Raw genomic sequence first — 27,580 nt, 5'->3', positions numbered from 1 at the left:
AGGGCGCATAACTGCCCAGCGATACGTGGAGGAAATTCTGCGCCCACACGCCCTTCCTCTTCTGGCTGACCAGGATGCCATATTCCAGCAGGACAACGCTCGCCCGCACACAGCACGACTCACCACCCAGTTCCTCACCGACCACCATGTCCAGGTGCTTCCCTGGCCATCCATGTCGCCAGACATGAACCCGATAGAACACCTCTGGGATGAATTGGACAGACGTGTGCGCAGGCGAGAAGAAGCGCCGGCAAATCACCGCGATCTATTGCAGGCACTTCAGGAGGAGTGGGACACCATCCCACAGCAAGATATCCGGCATCTGATCCAGTCCATGCCCAGAAGGTGCCGGGCAGTTGTTGCTGCTCAAGGCAGTCACACCCCCTACTGACTTGACAGCCTCGGCACCCAATCGTATTGATTGACTGATTGATTTGAAGATGCAAATGAACTGTGTGTGCATTCAACTGTGTCCATACCAAATTTCAAACAAATAATCTAAATATTGGATTTTCTGTTAATTTTTTCGAAAAATAAAACAAATTTGGCAAGTAGCAACTATGCGTTTCTTTTTTTGAACAGTATACTTAAACAGTCACAGCAAGCATACATACAAGAAATAAATCTTTGTGATTCTATTGTTGAAGGCGTTTCTTAGGTTTTTGGTAGATGCGTCAAAGAAATTTTCCATTTTAATGTATTCATTTTAAAATTTAATGGAAAATACAGTGTTATTCTTATTGTAATATTTATTGTTGTCTTCCATAGAGGAAAGAATTTTTAATTTTTTATCTCTATTGCCAAAATATTTATTTTTTGCATGTATTGGACAGCATATATCGCAAATGCATTGTTCACAAAACAGCCATGTTAACGATCTAGTAATAATTCTGTGTTGTTGATTTTTTCTTCTAAGAAGGCCAGGACATTTTACCTGTCCAGTGAACTCTTTTGTTTAAACAGATGTCTTGATTTTGTGTTGTGATAATGCATCTGCACATGTTTTATTCTCATTTATGCAGAGCTGTTGCTTACTTTTTGCATAACCATTTTGTTAGCCAGAAATAATCTTAATTTGCTTGAACACCCGCATCTATTGGTCCAAAGTAACTCCACTGTTCTGTTGTACTAGGACATTATTTATGGCCAATATATATATATATGTCATTTACCCCATTGTGAAAAATATTTTAAAGCTAAGACATATTTGTTCTGACCTTGTTATGCTAGAGCAATCATAATAATTGAGATTTTCTGTTAGAAATATGTGTGTCCGTGATGTTGATCGTAGATTGATCTCATATCCAATGATTCTGTAACACTAAAAGTTATTACATGTACACCTGCGTGCGTGTGTGTGTGTGGGAACATACCCCATACAAGGTGTTCCAGTCACACAAAAGCAAGAAAATTCGAATAAAGAAATACATTATAAAACAAAGACAGATTTATGCGCAACAGTAAGCACTGTGAACTGTGCACAAAAATAATCATTCAGAGACACTGTGAAGTTTATTTTCTCCAAATTTCAAGAGCAATGAACAATTTTACACAAATGAAGTGTTCCTACCACACACAAAATACTCCAGCACACCAAATCTGCAAGATATTTCAAGATTTGTACAGCAGCAAGCACACACACACACTCTGCAACCATTGTATTCAATCGCCCACACATTTACACAAACAAACACACTCTCCCTTCATCTCTTTGTCCATCCACACACGCACAAACATCAATCCTTGTAAACACTCATACATACAGACTATTAGCCACGTGCGCGCATTCACACAAACACGTGCACATTCATGGATTCACACTCGGCAACTTCTCTATTTACTCATCCACACATTTAGACACACTCTCCCTCCCTATGTCTCTCTACACACACACTTTGCAACCCTTATATATATTAAAATGCTAATGCACACACACATACACTTCGAGCACCCTTAAAGAAAATAGAATGGCAACTGTAAGAAGAACATGAACAGAACCGAAGAGAATCACTGAGATTTTAACTTTTCACGCCGGTGCTGCTTCAACCACTTGACTGCCTGAACGATGGAGGTCAGCACAGGAATACTGATGGGCAGGAACAGAGGAATGTAGATGGCAAACCTGTACAAAGCAAACGACATTTATAGAGATGAAAAGAAGAAAATTAGACCTCGGGTGATGTGCACAAAAAGCTTACCAACTAAGTGGGAGCCCGCCAGGGGGTCGGATTGGTTATAACTGAAGTCTGTGATTTCAACCAATACAACCCCGCAGCTGACTCTCGTGCACACCATCCCAGGGAGAAGCCAGGTCCCAGTCGGGGTCAAGGGGCAGTACTCTTGATTGGGTTCAGGGGGCAAAGTCCACAGAAAATCAAATCATTTTTAGTGATTTTCGACACAACCTGGAGCTACTGCATAAAAAGAAATTACATATAGCTTTGAACGTTTGCACCTGACTTTTCCCCTGAAAGTTCTGAAACCTATCCAGACATCATTTCAAAATCCAGAGTTCCAGATTTCCTGATGAGAACTAACATCCCTGGATTTACAACTGCATTCTTTGTTTGATATTCAGATGAAGTGTTGCCAGGCGATGAGGCGAAGCACACGTATGAGGACATATACACACTGTGCACCTTAATGGCAACGGACACATCTAATCACACCACACGTGCACCTTCAAAGAGCCACACACACACACAGAAGACAATTACAGACACACACACACAAATACCCATGCACCCACAAGTACACACACACCATGCAACATACACACCTACACACGTAGGTACACACACACAGAAAAATACACACACACACACACACACAATCATTCATATCATCCCACTTACTTTTGGTCTTCTGGGAAGTACAAGAGCTCTAATAATGACTGGTCAAAGAAAGCTTTTTCTGCACACAGAAAAGTCGTACATTTTTATCAATGTCCAACAGGTACAGCCTTTGCATTCATGTGTACATGCGCAAAACATCCATGCATAAATGATTGTTTCTTGCCTTTGTGTTCACGTATACGTGTGCAAGCATGTTTGAAAACATCCAGAAATCCCTGCATAGATAAGTCTGTTGGACAGTTTAGTGATAAGATGATGAAAAGTTGCACACTGCCATTTCTTCAGCACAAAGCAGACTGAACAAGAAGGGCAAAGCCCATACGACTCACATGCTTTACACATTTTTCCTACCAAAATACATGTGACCTTGACCCAAGGTCAAGGTCATCCAAGGTCATGCAATACAAAGCTGTTAATTCAAGACATAGGAAGTACAATGGTGCTTATTGGCTCTTTCTACCATGAGATATGGTCACTTTTAGTGGTTCACTACCTTATTTTGGTCACATTTCATAAGGGTCAAAGTGACCTTGACCTTGATCATATGTGACCAAATGTGTCTCATGATGAAAGCATAACATGTGCCCCACATAATTTTTAAGTTTGAAACAGTTATCTTCCATAGTTCAGGGTCAAGGTCACTTCAAAATATGTATACAATCCAACTTTGAAGAGCTCCTGTGACCTTGACCCAAGGTAACCCAAACTGGTATCAAAAGATGGGGCTTACTTTGCCCTATATATCATATATAGGTGAGGTATTGAATCTCAAAAACTTCAGAGAAAATGGGAAAAATAGCTGTTTTTTAGACAACATTTATGGCCCCTGCGACCTTGACCTTGAAGCAAGGTCAAGATGCTATGTATGTTTTTTGGGGCCTTGTCATCATACACCATCTTGCCAAATTTGGTACTGATAGACTGAATAGTGCCCAAGAAATATCCAACGTTAAAGTTTTCCGGACGGACGGACGGACGACTCGGGTGAGTACATAGACTCACTTTTGCTTCGCATGTGAGTCAAAAATGACAAACACAACTTAACATGAGGGAAATCAAAAAGGAACCTGGCAAATTTGGGATGACGGCTTTCTTGAAAGAGTTGATATTTGCTGTCCATTTAGTGTATTGTGTGCAGCATACTTTTTGTGTGAATTTAGCTTGGGATTGTGTGCGTGTGTGTGTGTGTGTGTGTGTGTGCTTGTACATGCATGTATGTGTAAATGTGTGTGTAAATGTGCGTGCGTGCGTGTGTGTTTGTGTATGTGGATGCGTGATTGTGCTCGCGTTTATGTACATGTGAGTGCGTGCAATAAGTACAGCACTGAATGTCGCATTTTTCACATTCAGTTGCAACACAAAAACCTCTCTCTCCCTCTTCCTCCCTCTCCCTTCCTCTTGCACATTCACATGCTCTCTCTCTCTCTCTCTTCTTCCCTCTCCCTTCCTCTTGCACATTCACATGCTCTCGCGCACGCTCTCTCTCTTCCTCCCTCTCCATTCGTCTTGCACATTCACATGCTCTCTCTCTCTCTCTCTCTTCTTCCCTCTCCCTTCCTCTTGCACATTCACATGCTCTCGCGCACGCTCTCTCTCTTCCTCCCTCTCCATTCGTCTTGCACATTCACATGCTCTCGCGCACGCTCTCTCTCTTCCTCCCTCTCCCTTCCTCTTGCACATTCACATGCTCTCTCTCTCTCTCTCTTCTTCATTTCATGAAATGAACATCAATGATTTATGCATAAAAAACGAAATGTGAATGACGATACCTGACGCTACAATGGCGTTGCGTGACTCTATGAAGGCGTCATGCAGATGACCACCGGCCAGTAACTCCTCGCTGTGCTCAATGGACCGCACCGCATCTTCCACCTGTCAGGAAAACATGACATTCTCAAAAAACATATACAGTGGTATACCTGCGATGTGAGGTCCCTCCAAAGAGAGGACACCTCCCTTAAAAGGACACTTTCTGGTGTCCCTTTGTCTATTATATCTACCAAAATATACCTGTCATGACAGGCCACCTGCAATGTAGGGACACTTTTGGCTGGTCCCAAGGGTGTCCTTTCATCACAGGTACCACTGTAGCACAAGTTACTTGGGCGTTAAGTTAGCAGCTACAGAAAATGTTACTTTTCTTTTGTGAATGAAGAAGGAAATTTAAATGTAATGAATAACCCTCTGCACTCCGGAAGGCCCGGGACAGCCCGCGAAAAAAGTGCTGTGCCGATTCCGTAACGCCCGATATGGCCCGCAGAACACTGCATTGGATTGTGGGATAGACCAAAGCAAAAGTAGGTCAACGCGACCTAGTGTTCTGCGGGCCATATCGGGCGTTACGGAATCGGCACAGCACTTTTTTCGCGGGCTGTCCCGGGCCTTCCGGAGTGCAGAGGGATAACCTGCTTTTTTCTTGCGCTCTTCCTCGTGCATACAGGAACAGATGCATTCTATCCCCCTCTCTCTCTATAGGTCAAAGTTCCTGGTAAAGGCTATATTATTTGTCCTACACCTAAAATGAATGCTAGACGCCTGCCATCAGGGGGGATCTTAAGTTTGGCATCCGCAGCTGACGAAACCCAAAAACTTTATCCAAGTCGCTGAAAACTTTGCCATTGTTTTGGCAGATCCCCAGAACTTTTTTTCACGGAGGGAGGAAACGTGATGCCAAGGACAAGCCTATATCATATCATCCAGAAATTGGCCATTAACATTTCAGAAGATGTGCTGAAGAAAATAAACTCTACCAGCATCTGCGTATCAGTTACAGCCACACCTTTTGGTGTACACTTCTTGGACACAATGCACAAAAATGACGACAAAAATAAAGGTGCTAACCTCTCGCCCGATGTCATCGTTAATGACAATGTTGACAATCTGGTCCAGCAGCTGAGCCAGAGACTGCAGGGAGGCCTTGGCAGTGGCCAGGTTCTCCACACAGCGACATCGCAGCCAGCCAGACAACTCCTGTAAGGCCAACAAAAACAATTTGTCTGTTTACGGTATCCCGACCGACCCTATTTTTTCGCGCGACCCTAGACTTTTTTTTGGCATTTAAATTATAAAAAAAAGTTTGACAAAATAACTGAAAAATATGTGTTTTTTGAGAAAAAAATAAAATAAAATTCCCGACCTACCGACCCTATTTTTTTGGCCTATGCTACCGTAAACACACTTTTTTTGTTTTGCCTAAGGACATGCTACAACAGTCAGCCATCTACATGAAGGTTTTTTCCCCCTCAAGTTTGACAGTGCGGCAATTTGAAGCCCTTCTAATTAGAGATACAGTGACCCCCACCCCCCCCCCCCCTCTCTTTTTTTAAGACCCCACTTGGATTAATAACTGTTTCCCTTATACAACTTTCCTTTTTTTTAACATTTAGTCAAGTTTTGACTAAATGTTTTAACATAGAGGGGGAATCGAGACGAGGGTCGTGGTGTATGTGCGTGTGTGTGTGTATGTCTGTCTGTGTGTGTGTGTAGAGCGATTCAGACTAAACTACTGGACCGATCTTTATGAAATTTGACATGAGAGTTCCTGGGAATGATATCCCCGGACGTTTTTTTCTTTTTTTCGATAAATGTCTTTGATGACGTCATATCCGGCTTTTTGTAAAAGTTGAGGCAGCACTGTCACACCCTCATTTTTCAATCAAATTGATTGAAATTTTGACTAAGCAATCTTTGATGAAGGCCGGACTTCGGTATTGCATTTCAGTTTGGTGGCTTAAAAATTATTTAATGACTTTGGTCATTAAAAATCTGAAAATTGTAAAAAAAAATATTTTTTTTATAAAACGATCCAAATTTACGTTCATCTTATTCTTCATCATTTTCTGATTCCAAAAACATATAAATATGTTATATTTGGATTAAAAACAAGCTCTGAAAATTAAAAATATAAATATTATGATCAAAATTAAATTTCCGAAATCGTTTTAAAAACTATTTCATCTTATTCCTTGTCGGTTCCTGATTCCAAAAACATATAGATATGATATGTTTGGATTAAAAACACGCTCAGAAAGTTAAAACGAAGAGAGGTACAGTAAAGCGTGCTATGAAGCACAGCGCAACCGAGCCAAACAGGCTCGTCACTTTCACTGCCTTTTGCACTAGCGGCGGACTACGTTCAGTTTCATTCTGTGAGTTCCACAGCTTGACTAAATGTAGTAATTTCGCCTTACGCGACTTGTTGTTTGTTTGTTCACAACCTCTGTGCATGTACCTCCAATTTAAGACTTTCTCCTCTTAAGACCTGACTTTCTCAGACTTTGTGATGCTCCATGGCACAGCAACCATCAGCCATCACATGAAAATATTTCAAGTCTTGCAGATCTGCAGCTTGAAGCCCTTCTGATTAGAAGTAAACTCATATTTTATTGTGAAAAATGAAAGTTCTTTCTTTCTTTATTTGGTGTTTAACGTCGTTTTCAACCACGAAGGTTATATCGCGACGGGGAAAGAGGGGGAGATGGGATAGAGCCACTTGTCAATTGTTTCTTGTTCACAAAAGCACTAATCAAAAAATTGCTCCAGGGGCTTGCAACGTAGTACAATGTATGACCTTACTGGGAGAATGCAAGTTTCCAGTACAAAGGACTTAACATGTCTTACATACTGCTTGACTAAAATCTTTACAAACATTGACTATATTCTATACAAGAAACACTTAACAAGGGTAAAAGGAGAAACAGAATCCGTTAGTCGCCTCTTACGACATGCTGGGGAGCATCAGGTAAATTCTTCCCCCTAACCCGCGGGGGGTTAAAATGAAAGTGAAGGCTGATAAAAACTGTACATATTGTGAGGATGAAGTTGATGTATTGGAGCATTTTTTCTTTGAATGCCCAACCGTGCTCAGGTTTTGGAAATATATTGAAATGTACATATTAGTAAACATTGGCGAAAGAATTAGGTTGAATGTTACAGATGTGCTTTTTGGTTTTAAAAGTAACAGGAAAAATATGAAGAAGATTAATCATATTATTTTAATCGCAAAGATGTGCGTAAGCATTTTTTTTAACAAGAAGAGCAAACGCTCGATCGAGTCACTTTCGCAGTTCTGAATATTATATGAGGCATCAGATGGACAGGAAGAAATTGCTATTCACAACACAATGAGTCACGTTCACATAAAATTTGAGCCCGGTCACTTTTATAGTTTCCGAGAAAAGCCCAACGTTAAGTTGTGTGTTGCCGAACAGAAAAGGCTAGTTATCTCCCTTGTTTTTCTGATAACGTTCGTAAAAGGCTACAGATGTAAATACTTTGATGTAAAGAATAATCCTACAAAGTTTCAATCACATCCGATGAACTTTGTCAAAGATATAAAATGTCTAATTTTTCCTTTGACGCTGACCTGTGACCTTGAAAAAGGTCAAAGGTCAACAAAACCATCGTTAAAGTGTAGAGGTCATTGGAGGTCACGACTAAACAAAATATGAGCCCGATCGCTTTGATAGTTTCCGAGAAAAGTTTGTCAAAGATATAAAATGTCTAATTTTTCCTTTGACGCTGACCTGTGACCTTGAAAAAGGTCAAAGGTCAACGAAACCATCGTTAAAGTGTAGAGGTCATTGGAGGTCACGACTAAACAAAATATGAGCCCGATCGCTTTGATAGTTTCCGAGAAAAGTCCAACGTTAAGGTGGTGTCTACGGACGGCCGGCCGGACGGCCGGCCGGCCGGACAGACTAACACTGACCGATTACATAGAGTCACTTTTTCTCAAGTGACTCAAAAAACGATTCACGATTAACACTGGACATTATTTGTGGAAATCATGTTGTTTTGAGATTTCGTTAGTCTGACGTTCTATTAATTAGAAACAAATTGTTTATTGTCTCTGATTTAAGGTAAAGCATGTAAATGAGAAAGTATGTGTACAAACAGAAAACACACAGTTACCATGTTTGTTATCACGTGTTTATTGATTGATTAAAATTTTGGGAAAAAGAAAAAACAAGTCGCGTAAGGCGAAAATACAATATTTAGTCAAGTAGCTGTCGAACTCACAGAATGAAACTGAACGCAATGCCATTTTTCAGCAAGACCGTATACTCGTAGCATCGTCAGTCCACCGCTCATGGCAAAGGCAGTGAAATTGACAAGAAGAGCGGGGTAGTAGTTGCGCTAAGAAGGATAGCACGCTTTTCTGTACCTCTCTTTGTTTTAACTTTCTGAGCGTGTTTTTAATCCAAACATATCATATCTATATGTTTTTGGAATCAGGAACCGACAAGGAATAAGATGAAAGTGTTTTTAAATTGATTTGGACAATTTAATTTTGATAATAATTTTTATATATTTAATTTTCAGAGCTTGTTTTTAATCCGAATATAACATATTTATATGTTTTTGGAATCAGCAAATGATGGAAAATAAGATAAACGTAAATTTGGATCGTTTTATAAATTTTTATTTTTTTTTTACAATTTTCAGATTTTTAATGACCAAAGTCATTAATTAATTTTTAAGCCACCAAGCTGAATTGCAATACCGAAGTCCGGGCTTCGTCGAAGATTACTTGACCAAAATTTCAACCAATTTGGTTGAAAAATGAGGGCGTGACAGTGCCGCCTCAACTTTCACGAAAAGCCGGATATGACGTCATCAAAGACATTTATAAAAAAAATGAAAAAAACGTTCGGGGATTTCATACCCAGGAACTCTCATGTCAAATTTCATAAAGATCGGTCCAGTAGTTTAGTCTGAATCGCTCTACACACACACACAGACAGACAGACAGACACACACACGCACATACACCACGACCCTCGTTTCGATTCCCCCTCGATGTTAAAATATTTAGTCAAAACTTGACTAAATATAAAAAGAAGTACATACACCTACTCATTCTTCTTCTTCTGCGTTCATAGGCAGAAAAAAGTCCAAACACTGATTTGGGCATGTTGCAAGGGATATATTTGAACAATTCTTTCAGCACAGAAACAAAATCTCAGGAGAATATTTCGAAGCTCACCCATTCAGTAATAGCTTCCTTTCCCAGCTCTGCAAAGCTTACTTGCTGGTTGGGGGTCTGCAAATAATACATTAACAAAACTTACTGTAAGCAAAGAGTGCAAAAGTTACAAAAATTAATATGTATGTGTCTGTGTGTGCATGTGCGTGTGCATGTGCATGTATGTGTGTGTGTGTGTGTGTGTGTGTGTGTGCATGCATGCATGTATGCGTGCATGTGTGTGTTGACTAAAACTGTTCTTGGCTGGCCATAAAATGAGATTTACCCACTTCAACTTGGCTGTACCATCCTTGAAAAGTTTGCATTCAAAATTGTGCAGAGTTTTCGACGCACATATATCGTGTGGTTCAACATATTTCTGATTGTTCCACTGATTACCTGAACGTGGATATTTAGAAGAAGGCGCATCTGAGTCAGGAAGACCTCCATGATGTGTTTGATGTCAATATCCACAGTTGTTGGACCTGCGGCCTTGCTTCGTGCCTCTGCGTTGTAAATCAGAATCCCACCCCAGCGAGGACTCAGAAATGAGTTGCTTGCAACTCGCTCACCTGAAGACAAAAGACACAAGTGGATTGTCAATCAGATTTGCACCCCAGCGAGGACTCACAAATGAGTTGCTAGCAACTTGCTCACCTGAAGGCAAAAGACACATGTGCATTGTAAATCAGAATCCCAACCCTGAGCCAGGATGCACAAATGAGTTGCTTGCAACTCGCTCACCTGTCAGCAAACTACAGAAAATTTGATGCAATAGGTCCAAAGCAAGAATGACATCGCATAGGTACAACTTGTCCTTTTCTGCTGGCAGGTTGCTTTGAGCAATGACTCTGGTTCACAGCTAATTTGACAGTTCAGTACAAATGTCTTCAAAGACAAGAGCACCAAAAAACAAAAACAAAATTTGTTTTATACAAACCACTGACTATACTAACCATTCTGGTCGCGTATGTAGACAGGTGAACTAGCCTTGCCAGGTACATAAACAACAAAGTTCAGAGTTGGATTGTTCGAGGCATGGGACCCTGGAAGGAGAAAAGAAGACAATGTTTTTCAGGCGAGCACAATATGAACAACAAATACGGACAAAAAAACATAACATATATGCATTTACCTCTCTGTGTGGTTCCTTTATCACAACATTTCTTTCTTTATTTGGTGTTTAACGTCGTTTTCAACCACGAAGGTTATATCGCGACGGGGAAAGGGGGGAGATGGGATAGAGCCACTTGTCAATTGTTTCTTGCTCACAAAAGCAGTAATCAAAAATTTGCTCCAGGGGCTTGCAACGTGTAGTACAATATATTACCTTACTGGGAGAATGCAAGTTTCCAGTACAAAGGACTTAACATTTCTTACATACTGTTTGACTAAAAATCTTTACAAAAATTGACTATATTCTATACAAGAAACACTTAACAAGGGTAAAAGTAGAAACAGAATCCGTTAGTCGCCTCTTACGACATGCTGGGGCGCATCGGGTAAATTCTTGCCCCCAACCCGCTGGGGGATTTATCACAACAGCAATCTTCAACAAGAGACATCCATGCTCAACTTCTTTTCTTCCTTTCATATTTTTTTGTTATCCTTTCTCAGTTCAATTTAGCTTATCTAACAACAGTGAGTCAAGCTAACTATACTGTTTGAGAGTAAAGTCACCAAGAGACACTATATACACCTTTGTTCTAATGGTGAACCATAAAATAATGACACCATCAGGAAACTGGAGGGAGTTGAAAGATGTTTTCCTCTTTGAACACTTACTATTAGCAAATGCTGTTGGACTCTGAAAGATGTTATTTTCAATCAACTCCCCCCCCCAAAAAAAACCACAGACACACACAGACACACACAGAACCAGGCAGGACAGAGAATAAAATTTCAACTTGAGAAAACCCATGCAACCACCTGGTTTATCATAGACAACAAATCCATCCCCACAAAACTTGTATAGACATGACAGATGTACAACAAATTACCCAGTTTAGCCTCCAAAGGATTAATCATGCGTGGCAGGTCCTGCTCTGTGTAAAAGTGGAACTTTTCACTGCTGTCTTTCTTAGGGGATGCCACCAGTCCTACATAATGTAGCACCTGCAAATACACAACAAAATCTTATCTTCCTTCTTCTTCTGCACCTCTCATGTGCTCTTGTGTGTGTGTGTGTGTGTGTGTGTGTGTGTGTGTGTGTGTCACTGTGTGTGTGTGTGTGTGTCACTGTGTGTGTGTGTGTGTGTGTGTGTGTGTGTGTGTGTGTGTGTGTGTGTGTGTGCACGAGTGGGCTTTTGTGTTCGGCAGTTTTTCCCCCCAACATTTTAGGGAATCTTACTCCGGTATCAGTAAAAATAACCTTAAAAAATAACAAGTCGCGTAAGGCGAAATTACAACATTTAGTCAAGCTGTCGAACTAACAGAATGAAACTGAACTCACTGCATTTTTACAGCAAGAGCGTATACTCGTAGCATCATCAGTCCACCGCTCGATGCAAAGGCAGTGAAATTGACAAGAAGGGGTAGTAGTTGCGCTGAGAATTAGCACGCTTTTCTTTATCTCTATTCTTTTTAACTTCCTGAGCGTGTTTTTAATCCAAACATATCACATCTATTATGTTTTTGGAATCAGGAACCCACAAGGAATAAGATGAAATTGTTTTTAAATCGATTTTGGAAATTTTATTTTAATAATAATTTTTATATTTTTAATTTTCAGAGCTTGTTTTTAATCCGAATATAACATATTTATATGTTTTTGGAATCAGAACATGATGAAGAATAAAATGAACGTAATTTTGGATCGTTTTATAAAAAATAATTTTAATTACAATTTTCAGATTTTTAATGACCAAAGTCATTAATTAATTTTTAAGCCTCCATACTGAAATGCAATACCGAAGTCCGGCCTTCGTCGAAGATTGCTTGGCCAAAATTTCAATCAATTTGATTGAAAAATGAAGGTGTGACAGTGCCGCCTCAAGTTTTACAAAAAGCCGGATATGACGTCATAAAAGACATTTTTCGAAAAAATGAAAAAAACATTGGGGGATTTCATACCCAGGAACTCTCATGTAAAATTTCATAAAGATCGGTCAAGTAGTTTAGTCTGAATCGCTCTACACACACACACTCACAGACACAGACACACACATACACCACGACCCTCGTCTCGATTCCCCCTCTATGTTAAAACATTTAGTCAAAACTTGACTAAATGTAAAAAGTACACAGCTACTGGAGTCTAGCAGTAATAGATACCTCACCAGCTACTCATCTTCTGTCCTTGTCCTCCCCCCTACCCCACAACATGTAGATCCATGCACACACATGCTCTCACACACACACATGCTCACACACACACACATGCTCACACACACACACACACACGCATACATATACACAATGAATTGGTTCTCTTCCACACACACACAATTCCTCAAGTCTCATTACCTCATCCATCTACCCACTCACACACAGATGACACACAATTTCTAAGTGTGCCCCAGACTAGAGACAGATGTTATTTTCTCTATAGGTTACTTGGACTGCAACTCTTTTCTTACCTGTGATGCAACCGAGATGTCAGAGAAGTTTGCCAGCTTGTCCAGAAAAGGTTTCAAGTAACCTGAAGCACAAGCAATAAGGCCACAAATCATAAATAAACTAAAGAGAGAGAGAGAGAGAGAGAGAGAGAGAGAGAGAGAGAGAGAGAGAGAGAGAGAGAGACAGACAGACAGACAGACAGACACAGACAGAGAGAGACAGAGAATTAGAGAAAGAGACAGGGAGAAATAGGGCAAATGAACCAGCAATAAATGAACCAAAGTGAAGTTACATGTGTTTTTTTTACTGTGTCAATTCTACATAGGGCATTGAACTGGTGTTTACTTATGAATCAAAAACCAAGGAAAGTCAGCAATTGGAACATTTCTTCTTCTTCTTCTTCTGCGTTCGTGGGCTGAAACTCCCATGTACACTCGTGTATTTTGCACGAGTGGAATTGTACGTGTATGACCGTTTTTTACCCCGCCATTTAGGCAGCCATACGCCGTTTTCGGAGGAAGCATGCTGGGTATTTTCGTGTTTCTATAACCCACCGAACTCTGACATGGATTACAGGATCTTTTTCGTGCGCACTTGGTCTTGTGCTTGTGTGTGTACACACGGGGTTGTTCGGACACCGAGGAGAGTCTGCCCACAAAGTTGACTCTGAGAAATAAATCTCACGCCGAACGTGGGGACGAACTCACGCTGACAGCGGCCAACTGGATACAAATCCAGCGCGCTACCGACTGAGCTACATCCCCGCCAATTGGAACATTTAACAGACCTGTTTACCCTAAACCCGAGGCAAGAGTACTTTCCCAAAAAGTTGAGTGTATTTTTCAAAAAGTTGGTGTACTTTGCAAGCAAATCCATATGGGCTAGGGAAAATGTACGCGTGGGTGCAAACGTGTTTGTGTAAGAATAGCATGTCTTGTGAACACCTTCAGAATTTAACTCCTTCCAATACAACAGGGATAAAACAATTTTATTTACCTGTCAGTTTATAGCATTATAACCAGTGTCTTCCAAACAGATTGATAATGAAAAGATGCAGTTCGTGAAATAACATCTGCGGTTGACAGTGGCAAGTTCATTTTTACAATCATCTCAGAAAACATTGCTTCAGCACGGACAACAGCCTTTTCTTCTGGCAGGATTTGCTTTGCGAGAATGAACTTCATAATTCCTTGGCAGCTTTCAGCGGATTTCTTTGCAGCAACCTTGTACAGGTGAGTTTTGGAACTGCAGTGTCGTTCGATGTCATATTTCCCAGCATGGGCAACGGAGAAATCTGATTTACAATACTTGCAGTGTGCATGACTTTTTCCCATAGTAGACTCCACAATTCCTGGCTCTTTCTTATATTTCTCCAAGAAAATCTGTTGCTTCTGCTGTTTTGACTTCGTACAGTCATCCGAAACTGGCACATTTTACCGCTTCATTTTGCCACGATTGTCCAGACGATCGCACGTGCCAACAACTGAACAAGGTTTCCATAGCTGAAGACTCGCTGTCATGGTTATCTCCCTTCGACCGAAACCGGTATCAGTTGTACCATCCCGTAATCAGCACACCAACACCGGAAAACGTATTCTAGACTTTTTCTTATGCGTATTTTGTGCGTGTGTCGCGTATTTGCGTACCGATAATAATTTGCGTACAAAATACGCCCAAATCGTACTGGTAAACAGGTCTGATTTAACTATGGACATTTAAACATTCTCCAGGACATCAACATCTTAAAGGCACAGTAAGCCTCCCGTAAACCATCACATATACTGTCAGGCTTTTACACACAGTACAAACACCCTTTCATTTAAACACTCACCGCTTGAGAACATCCTAGGTGCCCTCCGTAAAGAGTGAGCAATTTTCAAAGAATTTATTTTCGAGTGGTTTATCTTACCCCTGAGCCATTGTGAACCCGTGTGATCCAGTTTCCCTTTTTCACAATGTACTCGTCAGTTAGTAATTTGAATGCGACTCGGTGTGAGCATATCTGCAATAGCACGTTATTATGTACCTCTGACTATGCACGAAACAAACGGCTGTGGTTCACAAGAACTCTAGCGATGGCTTTTGACTGTTCAGAGGAACTGGCGATAGGCATAAACCGTCGTCTGCTACAAGAACCACGACCTAGCGTGACCCTGCTTCCGGGCTTTTCTTTTTTCAAACTTTCAAAACTTCGAATTGTACTGATCTTGTCTTGATGAAAAAAGAATTATTTTATGATTTAAGAATGTTTGTGTAACAAGCTGTCAATTTATTATTTAGATTTTAAAAGTTAGGTCTAGCGCCATAACGCACCACGGTCTGATTGTCTCTGAGACAATCCGCAAATTTTTTTTTTTTTTAAATTGCTCGCTCTTTATGTAGGGCACCTAGGATGTTCCCGTTTGGTGAGCGTTCAAATGGAAGGGTGTTTGTACTGTGTGTAAAAGCCTGACAGTATCTGTGATGGTTTACGAGAGGCTTACTGTGCCTTTAATGGAACTTTTGACTCTCAACATCTTGAGATTGAGAAAACAACACCTAACCGAGGCAAGTCCATTTTCTCTTCCATATCTCATTATCCTTTGTTTGTCTGTTCACCTGAAAGACAACTAGGTTCGCGTACTAGTGAATGTTTTGTTTTGTCTAAAATAAAACATTCCAACAGCTGACCTGTCTTGTTTTTAAATTCTTGATTTTGGAATGGTAGCAGTCTTTCTGTTTCCAATTCTTTTTCTTCTTCTTTTTTTCTTCTTCTCTTTTTTGGGATTTTTTCCCCACATGTATAAACTTAACATGACAGGGCGGAGACAATGTAACAAAATCACCAAAGAGTACATACGTTGGACAAATACAGAACACAGAGAAGACACCTAAAACTTGAGGTGTATATCATCCAAGGGACATACCTTCAATGCCAGCCTGTATGTTCCACTGAACGTCCAGCACATCAGGCTGAGGGTTGACCAGGGTGAAGGTCACGTCATAGCCGGGGTTGGAGCGGAACCATCGCATGCTTTCCTTGTCAGGCTGAAGTCATGCAGAAACAGAGCAATTCAATGTCTCACTCACACAGAGATGTTCAAAACACAAATAATGAATTTTTGTTTTTAATTCATAACAGGATATACATGTATGTGTACTTTAAGTAGACGGGCCAAATTTTGCGAAAGTTTTAACTTTAAACCCGCTTGTTCAACACTTGGCATACATCCACAAACATTTCTACCTTTTTAAATGACTTAAATACCTGATCAGGACTTAAACCATGAAAAAGTGGGGACACATGTGCACACACACTAAACACACTGAGATAGTACCTTCTGTGTTCGAAGACCCTGTGCAGCATCCAAGCTTTTTTCCACAGCCCCCTCTCTCACCAAAACTTCCTGTATCGTAGGGACAAGCTGCTGCAGCATATCTGTAATACCTGTTCATACAATTCATGGAAACATGTCTGAGCAGAATCTTTCAGTCATTTTGGAGCAAAACTAACACATGCAGTGAATAAATACTCTTCGGATGAAATCATACATGTTTTCTCAAAAAGGGAAGCAGTGGTCTTTTTTTCTCTTTCATTAACAACTAGAACAAATAAGGCAAGAAACAAAAAGAAGCAAATCAACATTTCAATATAAAAGTTTGTTGACAAATTTTCTCTCTCACAACGATCAAGATTGTTAACTTGCCTTCCTTAGACACAGTGACAATGACATTTCCAAAACGTCCCACATACTGGGGCCTGGCTCGAAGATTTGATGATTCTGGTAAAAACAAGATGGTGTATTTGCTGTGCCTCAGCTTGGTGAGCTCCCAAAATGCCTCATCAAGGTCTGAAAGAAAATTGATGACAGTAAAAACCGCTCTTTTAAGGCCAAAGGTGAAACAAAATGTTCATCAAAATTCAATCAAATTGTGTTTCAGGTGCTCTGCAGTTTTAGATATTTTGAACACGATTAAATGAGAGCTTAAAATCTGACAAAGGTAACCCAGACTTAGCTCATGTCTGAAGATCATCAAACCCCTGAAGTGTATAAAAATCAAAAAACAAGAAAGGTAGGTTGTTGGAACGTTTGTTATTGACAAAACAATACATTCACAGATATTTCGACCTAACGGTCTTTTAACCCCTTGACTGCCTTATGACGGGTATACCCGTCATGCGCTTGTGCAGCCGCAGCGCCTTAGGACGGGTTTACCCGTCTTCTCCGTTCGGGAATTTTCCAGAAATGCTACGTCACTGCTGACACACAAATAGCAGCCAATGGCTTGGAAGGATACCTCATTCTCATGAATAAACATAAATGGTGACGCGGTTTTGTGTCTGAAGGCTATTTTCGGCCTTGGCAACAGGGTAGGGGAGAGAAATCTCGACTCGTCAAAATGGCTAACGGTGACAGTCGACTGGGCCCTAGTAGGGAAAAACAAAGCCGGACTGACGCTACAGGCGGTGCAAATGATTATGGATACTGACAGGGGAAGGGGGAGATCTTCTTTCGGACGATTCGTTGGAAACAGGTAGATGACAGTCATGATAATCCTTTCTTGGAGCAAGCAAAACAGCCACCTGTGTTTGATCCACAGGCACCGGAAGATGCGCTGGACTGATTTTTCAAAAGTTCATATTTAAACATCATTATAAGCCAAACTAATTATTATTTCCATGATTAGACACTAAAAACAGATTCTTGGTTCAATTTCCTTTAAAAATAACATAGGTTTTACTTACCTACCTACTGCCAGTTTGGAGCTAGAATTTTTTGTGAATTATTACACCCCGAACTCCAATATTCCCTGGCAGTCAGGAATGCACATACGCAAGTTTTGATTGGCAGCGAAAGGGTTAAGTGAACAGACAAACAAATATTCACACAAAACTTATCTTGATAGTTCTATCAGTTTACGTCCACTCGTCAGGAAGCCGAGCGAATGAATATATATACCCTGAAGTGTATAGCTGAAGCCTCAAATACATAGAAGACTGACAGTTTTGTTGTTTTATGACCTAAACTCTACCTAAATATGACCATGAAATTTGAAGCAAGTCAACAAGACTTGCCTCATGTCTAGAGATTTCTCAAACCCTAGAAGGGTGTAAAGTTTCAAAGCTACAGGTGCAAAACCCATCTGAAAAAAACTCATGGATGGAAGGCTGGCCAGTCAGCAGCTCGTCCGTTCATACAGAAAAATACTGCTCATTACTTAGACTCACTGATAATTCAGGTGAGCCCTGAAAGCTTTTTTTTCATCGCATTACTTTCAAGAAATAGTACTGTTCCTCACCGTCCAATGTCTTTGATTTTTTCCAAAGCGATGTCTCCTTGTTGTTGGCATCCCGGACACGCACCTGATACACGGGCTGGACAGAGGACCGTTTTTCGCGTGCTACACCAGTTAGAGACAACACAAACAGGTGAACTTACTCTCACATTTTCTAATGTACGTATCAAGTTTGTATCTCTTTCTTCTTGAACCTTTATTGTTTTAGGAGAGAATGATGTATCAGACATGGGATTCTGAAATCTCCTTTTTTTTTTAACTGAAATTATTAATAGTGAGCAAAGAGCTATGTAGTTTATACCTACTTTAAGTGCTGATTTAGACAGACAAACACATCTAAAAAAAACACACAAAACAAACACTTTTGTTAGGGCATTGAAATTAACAGACAAGAGGCGAAGCCTTCAAGGCTCACGTAAGAAATCGACAAACAGTAACACAAACTCAATCACTCCGTCACACATACACACACACAGTACACACACACACACACACACACACACACACACACACACACACACACACACACACACACACACACACACAGAAAGAGCATAGGTGAAACTGTGCAAGAAAGCGAGACACTAGATCTAGATCTGTCTGTCTGCATGTAGCCTACTTACATGGACACGACTGCCAAATAGTCTCGGCCCGCTCAAAATAACAATCACCGAGACTTTCAGTAATTCCATCGCGTGACGTCTAACCCTCCTACGTCATAATGTGACGTCAATGTAATATGACGTCTTCAAATGTTAAAGTTTCTACCACAGACATACACACGCACAAACACACACACGCACACACACACGCACGCACAGACAGACAAAGTTACGATCGCATAGGCTACACTTACGTGAGCCAAAAATGTTGTAAATGTATGTGATAATCTCATGTCTGACCTATATAAATTATAATCAATAATTACAGTGACTGAACCTATTTGCCAAAAATCACTACTGCTGTTCTTTGCACCGTTACTTATCTACTAAGCCCTTCTACCTGTCCAACACCTACCACCCCACCTCCAACCCTGAAAACTCAACACCATCACCAACAACACAACCACCATCCCCAACAAAAAATGAATCCCAAACTCACTCAGAGATGTCTGTAAACTCTTGGCAATATCCGGTAAGCTTTTTGTAAGCTTTGAATTGAAGGATATGACTTCTATTTCCACAGAATACTGAATCTGAAAAATATGTAACAATAAGTAGGAAACAGAAATAAATCAAACATGCAGATGATGTACAGAACACACACACACACACACACACACACACACACACACACACACACACACAACAGAAACACACAGTGTACTTTCATCTCAAAGCAAGTCAAACTGAAAACTAATAATGTAATATCATATGTGATTCTTTGTGAAACCTTCTTTTAACTAAAACACTGAAGTGTTGAACATATACTTTAAAATGTAGAATATAATCTTCAATCACCCCAAGGAGACACACAACAATCACCAGTGTCAGAATTGTTGAGGCAAACATGCCAACTAAGTTTTTGTCCTTTCTTTCTTTCTTTCTTTCTTTATTTGGTGTTTAACGTCGTTTTCAACCACGAAGGTTATATCGCGACGGGGAAAAGGGGGGAGATGGGATAGAGCCACTTGTTAATTGTTTCTTGTTCACAAAAGCACTAATAAAAAAATTGCTCCAGGGGCTTGCAACGTAGTACAATATATTACCTTACTGGGAGAATGCAAGTTTCCAGTACAAAGGACTTAACATTTCTTACATACCCGGTACTGCTTGACTAAAATCTGTACAAACATTGACTATACTCTATACAAGAAACACTTAACAAGGGTAAAAAGAGAAACAGAATCCGTTAGTCGCCTCTTACGACATGCTGGGGAGCATCGGGTAAATTCTTCCCCATAACCCGCGGGGGGAGTTTTTGTTCTGATCATGGGGGACCACACTATCTTTACAGCCACAAGACAGATATTCTTTCCTGAAGACATTACCAACATGTGCAAACAGTAATACAATCTCTCTCCTATGGTGCTAGCTCCCCACCCCCTCCCCTAAATAAATGCTCAAGTAAATACATCCACGGTCACCTTGTTTCCTGAGCCAGTAACTTGAGTACCGTAAGTAAAACTAATAACAACATGCAGCTTCGTATATGAGACTGTGCCAAAAGGTGACGTTTTCATGTCAGTATGTCCCAAATGACATCACCAGTACATTTTTCATTCTATCTAATCTGTTTTCGTTCTATTTTTTCTAATAACATGCGTTAACAATTGATTGCCAACTGGAATGGAAGAGCACAAAAAGTGTAACTTGATATGTAGTTTCTCTAGAGGGAAAAACATCTTCCACTTTCATGTCAGTGTGTCCCATGCAACATACATTTGCCAAACAGCTATGTGCAAGTAGATTATTTGTTAGTGGTATAGAAAATACGGATCAACAATTAAAGTCAGTTTTCACAATCATTTTCTACCTATTTCTTATTTGTTTATTCTGTTGGCAATGGTGAAATGTCAGCAATCGTGTGTCATTCGGGACAGTAGACATGACACCTGACCTTTTGGCACAGTCTCATATATTCATACTACTAAACTAATTCAAAGACTATTTTTCCGCCAGGATACTTTAGTTATAAGAGAAGGCAATAAAAAAACAAGTCGCGTAAGGCGAAATTACTACATTTAGTCAAGCTGTGGAACTCACAGAATGAAACTGAACGCACTGCATGTTTTCACAATGACCGTAGTCCGCCGCTAGTGCACAAGGCAGTGAAAGTGACGAGCCTGTTTAGTGCGGTAGCAGTTGCGCTCTGCTGCATAGCACGCTTTACTGTACCTCTCTTCGTTTTAACTTTCTGAGCGTGTTTTTAATCCAAACATATCATATCTATATGTTTTTGGAATCAGGAACCGACAAGGAATAAGAGGAAATTGTTTTTAAATCGATTTCGGAAATTTAATTTTGATCATAATTTTTATATTTTTAATTTTCAGAGCTTGTTTTTAATCCAAATATAACATATTTATATGTTTTTGGAATCAGGAAATGATGTAGAATAAGATGAACGTAAATTTGGATCGTTTTATATAAAAACAAAATTTATTACAATTTTCAGATTTTTAATGACCAAAGTCATTGATTAATTTTTAAGCCACCAAGCTGAAATGCACTACCGAAGTCCGGCCTTCGTCGAAGATTGCTTTACAAAAATGTCAATCAATTTGATTGAAAAATGAGGGTGTGACAGTGCCGCCTCAACTTTTACAAAAAGCCGGATATGACGTCATCAAAAGTATTTATCGAAAAAAAGAAAAAAACGTCCGGGGATATCATTCCCAGGAACTCTCATGTCAAATTTCATAAAGATCGGTCCAGTAGTTTGGTCTGAATCGCTCTACACACACACACGCACAGACACACACACACACATACACCACGACCCTCGTCTCGATTCCCCCTCTATGTTAAAACATTTAGTCAAAGCTTGACTAAGTGTAACAAGAGGCGAAGCCATCAAGGCTCACGTAAGAAATCGACAAACAGTAACACACACACACACACACACACACACACACACACACACACACACACACACACACACACACACACACACACACAGAAAGAGCATAGGTGAAACTGTGCAAGAAAGCGAGACACTAGATCTAGATCTGTCTGTCTGCATGTAGCCTACTTACAGGGACCCGACTGCCAACTAGCCGTCTCGGCCAGCTCAAAATAATAATGACCGAGACTTTCAGTACTTCCTTCGCGTGACGTCTAACCCTCTTACGTCATAATGTGACGTCAATGTAATGTGACGTCTTCAAATGTTAGAGTTTCTACCACAGACATACACACGCACGCACGCGGCACATACGCACGCACAGACAGACAAAGTTACGATCGCATAGGCTACACTTACTTGAGCCAAAAACCAGTGCTGTATTATAGATATTCTTTTTTCACCTTAGTCTCTGCAAGACGATGAATGTCAGCATAAGGGAGCTGAACTCGATAGATCTCTGTTGTCTTCCACCACAAGGGAACCCCTATCAGTATGCACACCAGACCAATACCCAGAGCTGCATAGGTCTGGGTAAACTTCTCTGAAAATGTAAAAGCATGAAGCAACATAAGATTCTACCACCATTGGAGCAAGCAGAGTATTAAGATTGAAATACTGTATTGTCATTCTTAGGTTATACTAATGGCGTAATGCGCTCTCCACTGAGAGCACAGAATAGTTCTGTGGTTTGCAATAATAATACAAACTAATAATATTAAACATGCAATGTACATGTACTAACACTACCACTGAGCACTATGAATCATTAATATTATTATTATCATTAAATATAAACATTTTTCTAGGGGCGGGGATGTAGCTCAGTCGGTAGTGCGCTGGATTTGTATCCAGTTGGCCGCTGTCAGCGTGAGTTCGTCCCCACGTTCGGCGAGAGATTTATTTCTCAGAGTCAACTTTGTGTGCAGACTCTCCTCGGTGTCCGAACACCCCCCGTGAGTACACGCAAGCACAAGACCAAGTGCGCACGAAAAAGATCCTGTAATCCATGTCAGAGTTCGATGGGTTATAGAAACACGAAAATACCCAGCATGCTTCCTCCGAAAACGGTGTATGGCTGCCTAAATGGCGGGGTAAAAAACTGTCATACACGTAAAATTCCACTCATGCAAAAAACACGAGTGTACGTGGGAGTTTCAGCCCATGAACGCAGAAGAAGATCTTTTTTCTTAATCTTATTCATCAAGTGTTTTCCGGTGGAGATTAATCTGATTCGCAAATACTTTACTAAAATGTTTAAGATCAATCTAGAAGTTTACATTCAAACAAATTTAGTGTTTAATAAGAACACAAATGGGCGCAGTGGCCTAGTGGATAAGACGCCGACCTCCAATGCCTGGCGGGTTAAGGGTGGAGATTTTTCCGATCTCCCAGGTCAACTTATGTGCAGACCTGCTAGTGCCTTATCCCCCTTCATGTGTATATATATATTATATATATGCAAGCACAAGAACAAGTGCGCACAAAAAAGATCTTGTAATCCATGTTAGAGTTCGGTGGGTACATGTAATAGAAACACAAAAATACCCAGCTGCGCTTCCCCGAAAGCGTATGGCTGCCTGAATGGCGGGGTAAAAACGGTCATACACGTAAAAATGTGGGAGTTTGAGCCCATGAATGAAGGAGAAGAATTAATAACACATAATTACATACCATGTACATCATTAGACTGTGAACTGAATTATTTTTTTCAGGATTGGTCATTCTGATTTCATTCACTGATTCAGTTGATTAGATTTAAAGACAGCTAAGTAATGTTCAGAACATCTGTTTCTGAGGTGTTGCTCATCATTATTAGGCCTAAAAAAAAATAGGTGTGGTTACGGTAACCCGACCTACCCTATTTTTAGGGGCCGACCCTATAACTTTTTATTACATTTGTCAAAAAAAACGAGTGCAGAAAACGCAATGAAAGCAAAAGCGCTCGAGTCGCACACTTATTTCCCTGTCAAGTAGGTTTAATTTGTACACATTAAAAAAAAAAGTTAAAAAAAAAGAAAAATGATTGCCTACCTTCCTACCCTATTTTGTTTGGCTATGTTACCTTAACCACACCTATTTTTTTTTTTTGGCCTTATTGAAAACTCACAGAACATTATGTTTCAGATCACTCTACGTGTATTGTATAACACTTTAAATCTGGCTCACACTGAACATGCACAGGTGTCCACTGAAGTGTCATAAGAATGTTTACAGGGTCGAACAAGAAGCACTTTATCTATGACTGTTTGGAAACTTATAAACAGGATAGACCACGTATAAGTGCAATATTTACAAAGAACATAACTTGAATATATGAACAGAATACAAACAAGTTAATAAAATGACACATTGAGAGAAAAAAAAACAGAAAATCGTGTACACTACATTGGGGTATGCACGTTAAAGATCCCACGATTGACAAAAGGGTCTTTCCTGGCAAAATTGTATAGGCGTACAGTAAAACCTGAGTCTAGCGGACCCTTGTTGTAACGGTCACCTGCTACATACGGACAGTTTATCATGGAACGAACACGATTTCAACAATAACTAACCTTTAACGGACGGACACTAGTGCCACTTACGGACGCGGACACGATTTTTCGGACCGTAGGAAGTGTAAACACTGTCACAAACGGACACTACGTACATGAAAACGCAACTGTTATTCAAGTCAGTGCTCGGCAGCCGTAGCACAAATGGTTGTTGATTGGTTGTTCTGTCCCTTCTCTGACCAATCAGTGGCTTGTTTAGATGGAGACTCACTTTCGCTTTGCTCACTTTCGCTTTTCCGCATTGTGGATACAGTCACAACCAAAAGCAACAGTACTGTGTGAAAATGGAATCTCCAGCAGGAAAAAGAAAAGCGTTGACTTTAGAGCAGCGTGTCGCTGCTTTGAAAAAAATTGGAATTTCCCGTTGAACCACCGATGAAGTCAGCTATTTTTAGCTTTGTGACGTCCGACTTGCGTAAGTTTGAATGCACTGTGTGTGTAGCGAACGGGGTAGGTGGAGGGTGGGGGGTGTTGTTGTTTGCTACATGTACCATTTGTTTACTCACATTTTCAGTGAGTCTCATGTTCAATCCATTGAAAGGGGCTGTTGGCCCATATGTATTCAATAGCTCAATTCTCTCTCTCTCTCTCTATTCCTGTCAACGCCCTCAATCTGCGCCTTGTACAATGATCTGGTAATTTTATTAAAGTTTATTTTATCTAAGTAATTTTATTTCAGTTTTTACCTTGTGTTTTGTGTTGAAAAATAAATTACATACTCCAGGATTGACAAAAAGTGTCTTGTACATTTTACGTGCTCTTTGTAAAATATTGCCCCGGCCCCTCCACCTTTGAAGAAAGGACACCTGTCTAATAGGGACACAATTACCATACCCCAAGGGTGTCCTTTAGAGACAGGTTTTACTGTAGATAAAAATGTACACCAAAATAGTGTGACCTGGAATAATAGGCCGTGAAAGGTGGATGCAGCGCCTAAAGGCAGTCGATCTACTAGCCGATGTGAATGCGTGATATATTGTGTAAAAAATTCCATCTCACACGGCATTAATAGGTAACATGCGCCTTGAGTCGCCTTGTGTGGTGAGATACGTGCGCGATATAAATCCTCGTAAATAAATAAATAAAAATAAATAAAATCAAACAAATAATAAAATATAGATCTACTATAAAAATAAATCTCTCAACTGGATAGTATAAAACAGCTCAAACTGATTCAAACAAGGCCAAGGCTCGAGAACCAGCACTCACAACTAGCTCTTGAAATAGAGGTTCCTTTTTTCCCAAGAACTGATGAGGTAATTGTTCATAAAGATATATATCTTTAAGTTAAATGCAACTGAATGCAAAGAACCCTAGTCTTTCATCACAGACAGGTTTATAGAGATCAATTTTAGAAATAGAACATTTTGTAATTGTATCTTTGCAATAATATTTGTATCAATTTAAGAGCAACTGACTGGAGCGATCGAGAGATGCAGTTTGCTGGATCAGGTGTAACTAAGCACTGTCAAAACAGTTTAATGTGAGTTTTGTTATGTCATAACTGAATAACAAAGTTCTTTGTTCCCAAGTTAATAATTTATGCACTGCAGTTTGTCGATAAAGGCTGTTTCTAGACTAGTACTAGTAGTGATTGCACACTGCTTGGTTCCCAGATGCTGCAGATTTGGAACAGAATGATCAACACAATCATGAGCTTTGCTGACTTCTCTCCAACCCAACCACCAGAACCATGGTCTCGAGCACTCCCAATGCACTACGGTCAATTTTAATCTTCTTTTGTGGGCAAAAACAAAAGGAACCTATAACTTGAGACAATGAGCTATATATATAGACTCATGAGTGCCGTTTCTTGAGCCAACTTATCAGTTCAAAAGCCACTTCATTAAAACAACAAAGAAAGAACCTTCTTGCAGATTCAACACACCCCAAAACCTGAATACAGGAACGTTTTTACTTTTAGAACCTGTAGGAAAGAAAAGTATAAGAAAAAGAAATGATAACACGTACAAACACACTGCATTTGTCTCAAAACTCTATATGTTGGAGTGAATACTGTATAGAGAGAGCCTAAATTCCAAATAAAAGTGTGAAAATTAAAAACATACAAAAAGTGTACAGCAGTAAATTATCAGACATTGCAGATATTATTAGTTACTTATTCACTGATTCTAGGCTGCATGGGGAAAGACAGTCACCCACTGGCGGGCTAGAATGTTTGCAGGTAATCTTGAACTTTAGCGTGTTAAAATTTTAAATTCATAGCTCAAAATCCAGTGACATTCTTTACTTATTTTTTATACAAGTCCATGTAAGCAAGCCAAAGAACATTTGTCGTGAAATTAATTAACGGATTGAGCTTCAAACTTAAGCATAATTAATTAATTTGGTTGTTCAATCGACGAAAATGCACCGAAAATGGCGTACGTTGTCAACCATGGGACATCATTTACACGAAAGAGTTGTCTCCCTTGTTCGCTCATACGGATAATTCCTTCTTTGACCCATGTAAACGAAATGCATTCGTACAGTTCATCGGAGTTCATTCCGTAACTTCAAAGGGATCTAAAATGACTTGTTATGATTACAAGTCAAGTGCAGGTTCTACAAATTTGGAGACTTAAATGCCTCTGAATTATGAGCTATGAATTCAACACGCTAAAGTTCAAGATTACCTGTTTGCATTTTGCACGAAGAGAAACAACTAAGCGCAGTTTGTTCGCGTGCAATTTGAAACAAGCAACCAGCTATCAGTGATAGGAACAAAAACCCTACCCTTTTCATCTTCGCCTGCCATGTTTAATGCGGAAACCGGCTACTAAGCGGAAGCTGCTATAAGGTAG

At 40.0% G+C, this 27,580-nt stretch overlaps 1 protein-coding gene across 2 annotated transcripts; it reads right to left on the bottom strand.

Annotated features, from left to right (window-relative positions):
- Positions 1-1,493: 1,493 nt before the first annotated feature.
- On the bottom strand, positions 1,494-27,580 carry LOC138982590 (GPI transamidase component PIG-S-like). Of its 2 annotated transcripts, XM_070355913.1 has the most exons (17): positions 27,513-27,539; positions 26,665-26,703; positions 22,626-22,765; positions 19,759-19,852; positions 18,661-18,762; positions 17,067-17,210; positions 16,698-16,807; positions 16,287-16,407; positions 13,401-13,462; positions 11,823-11,937; positions 10,779-10,868; positions 10,222-10,394; positions 9,844-9,900; positions 5,697-5,825; positions 4,625-4,727; positions 2,856-2,913; positions 1,494-2,122 (listed from the first exon to the last, which is right to left on the bottom strand). In XM_070355913.1, exons 1-17 carry the CDS (start codon positions 27,532-27,534, stop codon positions 2,008-2,010), a joined length of 1,674 nt encoding a protein of 557 aa, XP_070212014.1. In that variant the 5' UTR covers positions 27,535-27,539; the 3' UTR covers positions 1,494-2,007. The 2 variants fall into 2 exon arrangements, with proteins under 2 accessions (XP_070212014.1, XP_070212015.1); XM_070355914.1 differs by lacking the exon at positions 26,665-26,703 and having other exon boundaries at positions 27,513-27,580.

This window comes from Littorina saxatilis, linkage group LG12, assembly GCF_037325665.1.
Source record: "Littorina saxatilis isolate snail1 linkage group LG12, US_GU_Lsax_2.0, whole genome shotgun sequence".
Lineage (NCBI taxonomy): Eukaryota > Metazoa > Mollusca > Gastropoda > Littorinimorpha > Littorinidae > Littorina > Littorina saxatilis.
Note: the sequence above shows the minus strand (reverse complement) of the source record. Positions and strands in the feature narration are given on the sequence as shown.

Excerpts from the sequence above, each read along its gene's own strand:
- LOC138982590 (XM_070355913.1), bottom strand. The coding sequence starts at position 27,534 with ATGGCAGGCGAAGATGAAAAGG. Across the intron at positions 19,853-22,625 it reads ATCGTCTTGCAGAGACTAAG|ATTCAGTATTCTGTGGAAAT; the intron begins GTGAAAAAAGAA and ends CATATTTTTCAG. Across the intron at positions 16,408-16,697 it reads AGGGTCTTCGAACACAGAAG|CCTGACAAGGAAAGCATGCG; the intron begins GTACTATCTCAG and ends GCATGACTTCAG.